The sequence below is a fragment of the Orycteropus afer genome, unplaced genomic scaffold (genome assembly GCF_000298275.1).
Source record: "Orycteropus afer afer isolate SDZICR_OR568_19922 unplaced genomic scaffold, OryAfe1.0 scaffold00160, whole genome shotgun sequence".
In the NCBI taxonomy this organism is placed as follows: Eukaryota; Metazoa; Chordata; class Mammalia; order Tubulidentata; family Orycteropodidae; genus Orycteropus; species Orycteropus afer.
Window position 1 is genome coordinate 611431 of NW_006921747.1, and position 12583 is coordinate 624013.

The 12583-nt window shown below is 42.0% G+C and overlaps 1 protein-coding gene across 1 annotated transcript; it reads left to right on the forward strand.

The window, feature by feature from the left end:
* Positions 1 to 4114: 4114 nt before the first annotated feature.
* On the forward strand, positions 4115 to 7234 carry FAM71B (family with sequence similarity 71 member B). Its single transcript, XM_007946407.1, has 2 exons — positions 4115 to 4738; positions 5999 to 7234. The coding sequence occupies exons 1-2, from the start codon at positions 4115 to 4117 to the stop codon at positions 7232 to 7234; spliced, it is 1860 nt and encodes a 619-aa protein (XP_007944598.1).
* The last annotated feature ends 5349 nt before the right edge of the window (positions 7235 to 12583 follow it).

The window sequence follows — 12583 nt, forward strand, 5'->3', positions numbered from 1 at the left end:
GAAGTAACAACAACAACAAAAAAAACCCAAACTGACTGCCGTGGAGTCAGTTTGACTCATAGCGACCCTTCCTTGAGTTTCTGAGGCAGTATCTCTATGGAAGTAGATTGCTAATCTTCCTTCTGAGGAGTGGCTGATGGGTTTGAACCACCAGCCTTCTGGTTAGCAGTGAAATGCCTTAGGCACTTCACCACCAGCTCAGAAAATCCTATGGAGCAGTTCTATTCTGTAACACACTGGGTCATCGTTGTCGTTGTTGTTACGTGCCATGGAGTCAGACCCAACTCATAGCGACCCCTCTTTGGGTTTCCAAGGCAGTATCACTATGGAAGTAGATTGCCCCATCTTCCTTCCGAGGAGTGGCTGGTGAGTTTGAACCACCAGCCTTCTGATAGGCACTACGCTACCAGAATCAAATCAAATCAAGTCAACAGCAATAGGAGAGTGAGATCCAGAATACTACGGTAACTACAGAGTCTCTTCTGAAAAATTAAAATGAAACACTTATTCCTCTGGAACTATGAATCATAGAGAAAAAATAGCATGAATCCCTAAAGACATATGTACAAAAAAATTTAATGCTGCATTTTGTATAATAGAAACAACCTGTATGTGCATCAGTGAAAGACTGACTAAATACGTTGATGTTCCCTGGTGGCACAGTGGTTAAAGCACCAGACACAAACCAAAAAAGTTGGCAGTTTGAAACCACCAGTCACTCATCAGGAGAAAGGTGTGACAGTCTGCTTCCACAAAGATTTGGAAACTCTATAGAGCAGTTCTACTCTGCTTAGAGGGTCACTATGAGTTGGAATTGACTCGATGGCAGTGAGTTTGGCTTGCTTTTTTTTCTATACAATTGAATAGTAGTATGAAACCCTGAAAATAAGTGAAGTATGTTTTAATGTGTCAACCTAAAAAAGTACATGATATATTGTTAACACAGAAAAGCAAGGTATAGTCCAATATAAATGGCATAATCCTGCTTTTATATGAAAATACGTACTTATGTTAATGCATATATATTGGGCACAGTCAATAAATTTACCTGTCAAATTTACAGCAAATAGAACTGAAGGGGTGTAGAGATATTTCACTTTTCAGTTTATATAATTTTAGAATGTTAATATTGTGAGAGAATTTTTTGCTTTCCTATTTAAAATAAACCATTAGTTTGAGTTGTAGATGACAGTGACATAACTGAGTTGGGCAGGAACTTAGGGTTAATTTTTAGAAATATGTAGTTTTGATTACAAAAGTGAAATATATTCTTGGTAGAAAAAGCAGAGAAGCAAACAGACAAAAAATAAAAACCACTTCTAATCTCACTACTCAAAGATAATCACTGTTAATATCTATTTTACTTTCTTCTAGTATTTTTTTCAGAGTTAAATTTAGTATCTAACTGCAGTAATCATCTTATCTGAGTTCTTGAATCAGTTACTTTTGTCTATCTCTATACATTTTCTGATCTTCATTTTTATCTTTAATGTTACCATTTATTATTTGTGTCTTTAATTGCAAGCTGCCTCATTAGTATAACATCAAATAAGTTAATACATAAACTGAGATGAAACATTTCGTGGCTTATAAACATGGCAAAATAGGCAGTCGAGAGAACGAAATTGACTATGAGGAAGGAGCAGGACAATTCTGGCTCTGGAACAAAGCTCAATGCTGTTGTTGTTATGTGCCGTGGAGTTGGCCCCTACTCATAGTGACCTCTCCTTGGGTTTCCAAGGTGGTATCACTACAGAAGTAGATTGCCCAGCCTTCCTGGAGCTCAATATTCCTACTCAAAAGCAGGAAGGGGACAGAAAGCCAGAGGAAGGGGAAGAGAAGAGAGGCTAGTTAGCTCATAATGTTGAGATATAAAATGATTGTGATCGCCTCCCTGGTTTCTTTTATGTACACCACACCTCATTTTCTTTTGAAATCTAAGGGAGAAGCAAGGTGATTTGCATACTGGCCCTCAGGGGAAGAGTCTGGTGATAGAGGTCTTTTCTGACAGCCAAAAGGTAAGGGTGGTATCAGGCTGACTTCTTGAAGTCCTAAGTGCTTACGGCTAGCTGTAGCTCATCCCACGCCATGCCACCTCACCATCTCAGTTTAGTAGCAATGACATAAAAGTACTGTGCATTGTGCTTTCAGCTGGGGGATTTACCCAGCAGACACATGTTGTATACAGTATGGAAATCTCCCCACCCTCGCATCCTGCCCAACTCACCATGTCCTCCCAGGTGTTTGAAAAGGCTATAAATAGCTGCCCTCTTGCCTTGCTTTTCAAAATAATAATTGACTTAAAACTTCTTCCTACAAGAAATGTTTAGATTTCAACCATCTATAATGTTGTATGTCTACATATACTCAGTATATCATATACAGTGTTTTGAATTTTTACTATGTAGAATTAAAGCGTATTAACCCATAGGCCAACATTACAAAACAGTTACTGTTAGCTTTAAATACAGTGATAAGGATTACCAGGCCACTATTCACTCAACTTGTTTACTATTATTCTATTTTGTATTTATTTGCCTTCCTGTTTTGTCAGTGTGTGTTTTCCTATTAGTTTGTAAACTAGGATCATGGCTTATACATCTGATGTCATAATTCTTGTTAAAATCTCTAAAGCTTGTAAATAAGGCAACAAGCAGGCAACATGTACTTTCAATATCATATGAAAGAATTAACCAGTCAACCCAAGGATAATTTAATTATCTAAGGGAATGAAGGAAGACTATGAAATTTGATCAATAAGGCAGGACTGAAGTATAGTGGTCTATTACTTTTAGCAGGTTTACTGACATATGAACAGATTAATTTTATGGGCTAGACTCCAACACTTTGACCCTGAGTGAGACACTTAATACTAAACCTCAGTCTCCTCATCATAAAATTATGTTATTTGCTTTTTTTAAAAAATTGTTGTTGCTGTTAGATGCCATCGAGTCAGTTTTGACTCAGAGCAACCCCGTGTACAACAGAATGAAATACTGCCAAGACCTCTACCATCTTCACAATCACTGCTGTGCTTGAGCCCATTGTTGCAGCCACCGTTTCTATCTAATTGAAGGTCTTCCTCTTTTTCACTGGCCCTCTACTTTACCAAGCATGATATCCTTCTCCAGGGACTGGTCTCTCCTGATAACACATCCAAAATACTTGTGTTGAAGTCTTACCATCTCTTGTCAAAGGAGCATTTTGGCTGTACTTTGGAGACAGATTTGTTCATTCTTCTGGCAGTCCATGATATTTTTAACAATCTTTGCCAATACCGTTAATTTGAATGCATCAGTTCTTCTTCAGTCTTCCTTATTCATTGTCTAGCTTCTGTATGCATATGAGGTGATTGAAAATACTTGGGTCAAGTGCACTTTAATCCTCAAAGTGACATCTTTGATTTTTAACCCTTTAAAATTTTTTGATTAATCTCCCTCAAATGAGAAAACAGGTGAAAAAATCCTTCAGACCCTGGAAACCACTGTGGCCATGGAACTCTGGTTCTGAGGTATAGCAGAAGCCCTTTTGAACTATTAATTTAACAGCTACTTCTGTATGCCTTATAGCACTGTTCTCTTCACTGGGTCACAGAGAAGAACATTCTAGACACCATCCTAGCCATAACCATACAGTTTACTTATAGCAGTTTATTCCCAGGAAGTAATTCAGCAGAATTTTCAGGAGGATGATTTTCAGAATATCTGTAAGATGATGATCACTACAGGGATATCTGTAACAACAACACTAAAACTGGAAATACCCCAGATATTAACAAAAGCAAGATGGTTTCAGAATGTAGGATTCTAACATATTGATTTAAAAGAATATACAGTCCACTCACACCTATACCTGGCCAGGGTCAGCCTGTCCCCTTTGGAGGTGGTAGCTGGTTGGGGGAGGCTGGTGACCCTGACCTGAGGAGGTAGCTATTTGCAGGTTGAGACAAAGGGGTATGTGATGGTGACAGGTCACAAAGGACAGTGGAGGATAAATGCAGTGGCAGAAGGAGGTTTAGGCAGAAGCCCTGGAGGGAGATGGGCAGTGGTCTTTGCTCCCTCTCTCTTGGTGACACAATTTGTGGGTGGTGGAGCTGTCTTGGAAGAAGAGAACCATGAACAATGAATGTGACTTACCTTATTACACTGCCCACAGCTACCATTCAATGGGTGTGTTCAACACCTCCATGGGGGACCTGCAGCGACAACTGAACAAGGGAGGAGAGTATGACATTTTCAAGTATGCACCAATGTTTGAGAGCGATTTTATACAGATCAGCAAAAAAGGAGAGGTGATTGACGTACACAACCGTGTCCGAATGGTGACCGTGGGCATCGCATCCACCAGCCCCATCCTCCCCCTGCCTGATGTCATGCTGCTGGCTCGGCCAGCTAAAGTCTGCGAAAATCAAGTTGGGCACAGCCGACCTACCAAGGGGAGAGGTCGCAAGACCACAAAGACCTTAGAGCTCACCAGGCTCCTTCCCTTGAAGTTTGTCAAGATCTCCATACATGATCATGAGAAGCAGCAGCTGCGCCTGAAACTTGCCACTGGCCGTACTTTTTACCTGCAGCTGTGTCCTTCTTCAGATGCACGAGAAGACCTCTTTTCCTATTGGGAAAAACTAGTTTATCTCCTGAGACCACCAGTAGAGAGTTATACCAGTACCCCGACCATCCAAACTGGGGATCTAATTACCACATCTGTATGTCTGACAGACGAAGACAAAAGCACAACGGTAAGCATTTCCAGAGGCAAAAAAAAAAAAAAAAAAAATGGGGACAGGGTGCTTTGGGATAGCAGCTAAAAGCTGGTCCTACAAAGGCTTTGGTGTTCTCTGAGGCTCAGCTGAGAAATGCATTGCATTTGAAAGTTGTTGTTGTTATGTGCCGTCGAGTTGTACACGACTCATAGCGACCCCTCCTTGGGTTTCTGAGGCAGTATCACTACGGAAGTAGATTGCCCCATCTGTAGATTGCCCCATCTTCCTTCCTGCCCCATCTTCCTTCTGAGGAGTGGCTGGTGGGTTTGAACCGCGAGCCTTCTGGTTAGCAATCAAGTGCTTTAGGCACTATGCTACCAGAGCTCCCGCATTTGAAAGTACTCAGGGCCAAATAGGTCCCTGGGTAGTGTAAATTGTTTGCCCTTAACCACTAACCTAAAGGTTGGCAGTTGAAACCCTACTCAGTGATGCCATGGAAGAAAGTCCTGTGAGCTGTAGTAACAGGGACAGCCAGGAAAACCCCATGGAACAGTTCTACTCTAACTCATGGGATTGCCATGAGTTGCAACTGAATCATTGACAGTGGGTTTGTTTTTTGGTTTTTGGAGCCACATGAGCCACCACTAAGTGACTTTCCACATTGGAGAGGTTCTGAGTGCTTCTCAATAGTGTTACCCAAGCCTGAATTTCAGCTGCTGTGTTCTCATACCCAGAGCTACAATCCCCTTTACAGCATCCTCGTTGTCCAATCTGTTTGAATACTTCCTTCCCAACCCAGGGAGGCTCATAAGTTGGGGAACACTTTTAACAATGAGCAAGTCCTTTCTTCATTTGAGCTATGATCTGTTACCCCACGACTTCCATGTACTGATTTTTATGGAAATCAGTATGACCCACATGTGCACAAGCAATTCTGCATGCATACAATTTGTTAGTAACCTCCAAATGGTGAAATCTGTATGTCCCTTGACTCAGAAATCCCACTTCTAAGAATCTGTCCTGCAGAGGTATAAGCATAAATATATAAAAGTGTTCAAGGATGGCAAATTCAATTTCCCTGGCATTGGCATAGTTTAAGCAACACTGAGTGGGCATTTAACAGGAGATGCAGACAGGATTCTTGCATCAAATGGGAGCTTTGATTTGATGATCTCAAATGTTCTTTGAATGATAAGCCCTTGAGTTGCTCAGCATCAGGATAAAAAGAGGAACATGCAATTCTGGTCTCACTTTCCACCTTCTCTATTTCACCTGTTTCTTCTTCCATTGGCACAGACTGCAGAGCTCCGTGGAGAAGGGGATCGGGACGAGGTCAAGCTTCACAAGCTCCGAGAGGTGTCTGGAGCCACCTCTTCTGCTTATGCTGGGGGAGAGGGAATCCAACAAGCTTCCCATGAAAAGCCTCATACACCTTCTGTAGCCAGAAAAGCTTCAGGGCCTGGCAAAGTAGCAGCAATAGCAGGGGCAGTGGCAGGCCCCACAGCAGGCACAGCTGTAGCAGGGGCAGCAGCAGGATCCACAGCAGGTGCAGCAATAGCAGGGGCAGCAGCAAGCCCTACAACAGGAGTGGCAGCAGCAGGGACAGCAGCAGGCCGTACAGCAAGTACTATGAGCATTGCAACCACCAAGACTTCAGGCCCAGGACAGGTAAACGCAGCCATGGCAGGAGTGGCCACCAAGGGTCCAGGAGAAAGTGGAGCCAGCAAGGCCATGGCAGGTGCTGCCAACATGTCCTCAGAAGGTGTTAACATGGTCTTGGTGGGTGCTACAAGCACATCCACACAGGATAGTTCCGCCACATCAATGGCAGCTACCAATTTCTCCTCAGACAACAGCATGAGTGTGGTGTTTGCAGGAGTAGCAACCACCAATAAGCCTGTCGCAGAAAGCACTGGAGGACCCCTCATCTCAACGTTGCAGAGTGAAGGCTATATGAGTGAGAGAGATGGAAGCCAGAGGGTCTCCCAGCCCAGTGCTGAAGCTCATAAGGCAAAAAAGGAAAGAAGAGCAAAGAAGGACAAAAATCCCACTAGGAAAACTTCCCGTCACCGCAGGACAGGTGGCGACAAATCAACCCGGAAATCATCCTCCCACCGGTCCTTGGCCAGCCATGGAACCACAAGAGGGGACAAAAAAGAAAAAGGCCACAGTACCCTAAAGAGCAAAGGACAAAGGTCCTCCTCTCACAAAAGTATGAGCCGCAGTCCCACCCCAAAGGAGTCTAGGACAACTCACAAACTGGGCAAGAACCAATCTGCAACTAGCTCAGCTTCTATAGGTAAGAAATCCAGCAAGATTGGCTCTTTCTTCAGGAGTTTCAGAGCCATCCCTGCTTCAAAAGCAATGACAACATCCCATGACAGAGGAGTGGACATTGTGGCCAAGACTGTGGAGAGGTGCAACATTGAGGCCAAGATGGAGAGAGCACAGGATGGCCAAGACCTGGAAATCATGGGTACCATGACATCTGAGACTATGGAGACAATAATCTTTGAATCTAAATCTGTTTAAATCACAACCTGAGCAGGAAGCTGCAGTTGAGACCAGGGCTTGGGGAAGTATCCCTAGGGAGTCAATTCCAGCTTTTGTTACTGCAGTTTAAATAAACAATAAAACCATATAATGCCAAATGAAATGCTATCTTGTTTGATTTTCTGTCTCACAGCCTGGTAGTGATTTCACAGCAGCTTTTGTGACGTCGTCTGTGCTGCAGCCTGAGACCCCAGCCAACAATCCCCCTCCCCCTTCTCCCCATTGCTCAGCAGAGCCAATGTGGGTGCTCTTTCAGCCTTTGGTTCCCACCACCACCAGCATCTTCCTATCCCCTTTCTACTCCCCACCCTGAAGGTCCCTAAATTCCAGTCAATAGACTAAGCAAAGATAGGATTCATGTTGCTTAGGATATTCAGGGGAGGTGGTTCAGCAGTATTTGTGGGCAGTAAGGACAGAAAAGTCTATCATCTAGATCAAAGAACTGGCAGTACCCATCTTGAGGGAAAATCTTACCCAGCGCACCTGTTTTTGTAAAGAAAGTTTTATTGCAACATAGCCTTGTCATTAATTTACATATTTGCTATGCCTGTTTTCACATTAAAATGACAGAGCTGAGTAGTTTCATAGAGATTTATGGCCCACAAAGTTTAAAATATTTACTAATTGACCCTTTACAGAAAATGTCTGCTAATCCCCCATATAAATTTAGCAAGTCAACTTCTAGGTATATATCCAGGAGACAGAATGTTTATTGTAAAACAATTTGTACAAGCAAAACCTTGAAAACAGTAAAGATATCATCAAACAGGAGAACTGATAAATTGTGTATACATTCCGTGCATATCATACAGCAATGAAAATGAGTAGCAGGTATACATGTTAGCACGGGTGACTCTCACAAAATGTTGCATAATAAAAGAAAGTCAGAGAAATCCATATGCTTGGGGTACATATTTGCTAAACATGTAGAGAAAAATAAGGGAGCGATAAACAAAATTCATAGTAAGTATCTGTGGGGTGGAAATAAGGGAGGTGTGATCTGGAAGGTTCACACCAGGGGCATCAACAGCATGGAAATTATTATGTTTCTTAAGCAAAAGTGTGTCCAAGAGAGTTTATTACAACTCCCCCCTCTAGAATATCTCTAGAATGAGAAGGGTTTTAAAACTACTAAGTGGCAGTTGTTATTTCATTGCCAAAACTAAAACCAAACTCACTGCCATTGAGTCAGATCCCAACTCACAGTGACCCTTCCTTGGGTTTTTGAGGTAGTATCTCTATGGAAGTAGATTGTCCAATCTTCCTTCTGAGGAGTGGCTGGTGGATTTAAACTGCCAGCCTTCTGGTTAGCAGTCAAGTGCCTTAGGCACTATGCCACCAGAGGTCCCATTTCATTGCCACTGCCCTAGAAATACTTTAGCCAATTTATTTCAGATGTATTTTCCTTTTCATATATACATAATAGTGATACATGACAAATACCTAAATTTTAAGGCTCTCTTTCAATAAGTATAAAATAATTTTAAGTGACATAAAGAATATTCGGAATACAGAAATCTGGAAAATATTTAGGGATATTGGTAAGAGACAGTAGAATAATCCAAACTTCTGGGTACAAATCAACTATGTAAATGCATGTGGAAAGTAATTCCAAAATTTAAAAATCATCAACTGTGGAAATAGGATTATGAATTGAAAAGCATGTATTATAAAAAATATTACATTGTCTTATCAATTAAAAAAAGTTATATATTTCATGAGCCTATGAAAGTCACTAAGTGTTTAATAGCAGATAAAAGTTAGATTTGAGAAGAAGGATTCTGAGAACTTTATTTGTATGAACTTAGGTGGCAACTGCCTAGCCTTTTAATTCTTTGCTCATTCTCTTCTGTGAAAATGGCACCTATTAGGGTAGAAGTTGGGTTTCGAGAAAAACTTAGGGACCTTCTTTGCAAAAATGTGTGGTAGAGGTGGAGGATGTGCTAAATGGGGCCCTCTGGGCTTTGGTGGCTTGGGAGTTTCAGGGGCAAGCCCTTCTCAGGATGTTCTGGTGGGTGGCTAAAAAAATCCCACCTTGTGATGGAAGGACTGATAGACACTTGGGGATCAAGATGTCCTTGGAGTCAACTCTTGAAATAGCAAGTATATGTAGAGGGAAAAAGAGAGTGTTATGAATTGAATTGCATCCCCAAAAAAGGTAGGTTGAAGTCCTAACTCTTGGTATTGTAAACACGGCTTTGGAAATAGGATCTCTGAAGTATCAGTTAACCTGAGGTCATACTAGAGTGAGTCCCAATCCAACCTGAGTGGTGTCCTAATAAAAAAAAAAAAAAAGAGAGAGAGACAGACAGACACAGGGGGAGAAGTATGGACACGTGAAGAAGAATTTACAAATCAAGGAACTCTGGGGCTCCCAGCAGCTGAGAGAGACAAGAAAAGATCTTCCCCTAGAGACTTCAGAGGGAGCATGGACCTGGCAGACACACTGATGTGGACTCCCAAATTGCAAATTGTGTGACAATACATGTCTGTTGTTTAAAGCCACCAACTTTGTGATACTTTGGTATGACAACCCTAAGAAATTCACACAGTTTCTCTTGCAAGTTCTCAAAGCCCTAAGGCCAATGTAGAAGCCACTTGAGAATATGAGTGGTTGGCATATGAGGTAGAGGAGAGAGACTAAGGGGAACTCTTTTCAAAGCCTTTAACCTGGAGCCCCAAATTTACAGCTATGTCAGAGCCAAATGATCTTTAGTTACAACAGATGAATATCGTGATTCTGTAGGCCACAATACTACCTTTTATCCTTCTCTTAGTCTTGCCTTATATTCTCTCCACCCTACCCCCATAGAGGGTGGTCTTCAATATAAACCTAGTTTCTCCACCTGCAGGGTGTTAGTAAGCAGACCTGCATCTCACACAAATGCCCTGAAGTTAGGTGGAGGTGGGGACTTGCCCACCATACCATGCTCTGCCATGTACTTTCTCTTCATTTCCTTTTCTATCTTGACAGTTCATCTACAGACACATACATAAATACTTATGTGTTTTGAAGCAACAGGTTTCTTCCTCCTGAGGGGAGATACCAATTGACGCATCAAGTCAATACACTCTATCAGATAAAGGTCAATATTTTTGTCAACATTCATCACCATGGTAGCTATTTTGCTATTGCAAGTGCAATGAAGTACTGGTTGATTATGAACCAGTGTCCCAAGCTTAAAGTCTGAATTTCCTAGTATGAACATACACAAAGATGATGAAAGGATCTTTTGCCAAGAGCAAAATAAGAAGATAGCTAATGGGGTTGACATGATGAAGTGGAGTCTTTGAGACAGAGGGAACATATGCTATGATGGGAAGAAGCAAATTGCTTCAAAATATTGAAGGCAGGCCATCATGGTCAGCAGGACAAAAGTGGTAAGAGATACACGAAAGAGGGCACTCAGGGGACAGTTCGTGCAGGGCTTTGAGCTCCATGTGAAAGATTCTAACCTCTTTCCTTAGAGTAATGGGAAGTCACTGAAATATATTAAGCAGGGAGTGCCTTGATCAGATATACATTTTGGAAAGGTCACTGTGGTTGCTGCGTGGAGAAATATTTGGGAAGGAGGTTGCTAACAGGTGACTTATGTCACTTCCTATCTCTGAGAAGTAGAATCTTCAAAATGCAGAGATAGAAGGGGATATTTTGGAAGGTACATCCCATTTGAAATACCCATGTGGGGTGACACTGTTGCACCACCAGCCACCCGTTCAACAAAGCACTTGTGGCTCCAGCTGCTTGGAGTTCTGCTAACAGAAGGCCTTCAGCTATCAGTTGAGTCACAAAATTGCCTGCTGAGGAGAGGTGCCTCAGCCAAGCGATATTCTTCCCAGAGCAGCCCACATTAAGGATCGATCAATTCTGAAGGGCCATTCTAGTTCCAGAGTTCTCTGTGTAGCAAGTATCACAATTCATTTCCTTACTCTGTGCACCCCTGCTTTTGGTTCTTTCTCTCCCACAGGTGTTGGTCCTAAGCCAAAAATCCACTGTTATCAAGTCGACATCGACTCATAGCTACCCTACAAGACAGAGTAGAATTGCCCTTAGGGTTTCCAAGGCTGTAAATCTTTACAGAAACAGACTGCCTCATCTTTCTCCAGCGGAGCATCTGGTAGGATCAAACCACCAATCTTTAGTTTGGCAGCTGAATGCATTAACCTCTACTCCTTAGTCAACATCTGCCCACTAAACTCCTTCTCAAAATCTACTTCTTGAATAACATAACTAGTGACACTATTAGTGTAATGCTGGATTACTTTTCTTTAGAATGGACACAAATTTGGATCTCTTCCAATCTGTTGGCCAGGGACCTGTTTTCCAAAATTCTTGGCATAAATGAGTGAGCATTTCCACTGTTGCATCCATTTGTTGAAACAAATTCAAATATTATTTACCCATAATTTTGTACCTGAAGCCTTACTCTCTTCACCCAAGTCACAGTCCTCATGTGAAAGGGCAGTGAAAACAGTCAGCTCATATTTGTACACACTCACTATTTGGCAAATATCGAAGGTTTTTTTTTTTTTTTTCCTTCCTTTGCTTTTGTTCAGAGTCCATCTTTCAATAACAATATATTTAGCACTGACTATGTGCAAGCCATGGTATTTTCAATTGCTTCATATACATGTAAGAACTGGACAGTGAAAAAAGAAAACCAAGAAAAGTCAATGCTTTTGAGTTGTGGTGTTGGTGAAGAATGCTGAAAGTACCATGACTGCTAAAAGAACTTACAAATCAGTCCTGGAAGAAGTGCATCAGGAATGCTTCTTGGAAGCAAGAATGGGCAGACTTCGTCTCACCTACTTTGGTCATGTTGTAAGAAGGGACCATTCCCTGGAGAAGGATATCATGCTTGGCAAAGTGGAGGGACAACAAAAAAGGGGAAGACCTTCAATAAGATGGATTGACACAGTGGCTGCAATGATGGGCTCAGGTATAGCAAGGATCATGGGGCTGGAACAGGACTGCACAGTGTTTTATTCTGCTATATATGAGGTCATTATGAGTTGGAGATGATTCGACAGCATGTAACAACAATAACATGTGCAAGGCAGTGCTGGGAATTGTCAAAGCCAATGCCCAGATGAGTCACAAATTTAACTACAACCATGGAGAGAAAACCAAACTAAACCCACAGCCTTCAAGTCTGCTTTGACTCATAGTGACCCTATAGGACAGAGGTGAACTGTCTCATAGGATTGCCAATGCTGTAAAACTTTACAGAAGCAGACTGCCTCATCTTTCCCCAACCCAGGGCTGGTGGGTTCCCATCACCAACCTTTTAGATAGCAGCCAAATGCCTTAAGCCCTGAACCAACACA

What these genes read in the sequence shown, in the direction of transcription:
- FAM71B (XM_007946407.1), top strand. Translation starts at nt 4,115, where the DNA reads ATGAACAATGAATGTGACTTACCTTATTACACTGCCCACAGCTACCAT. An exon ending in ACGAAGACAAAAGCACAACG is followed by an intron (nt 4,739 to 5,998) that starts GTAAGCATTTCC and finishes CCATTGGCACAG; the next exon opens with ACTGCAGAGCTCCGTGGAGA.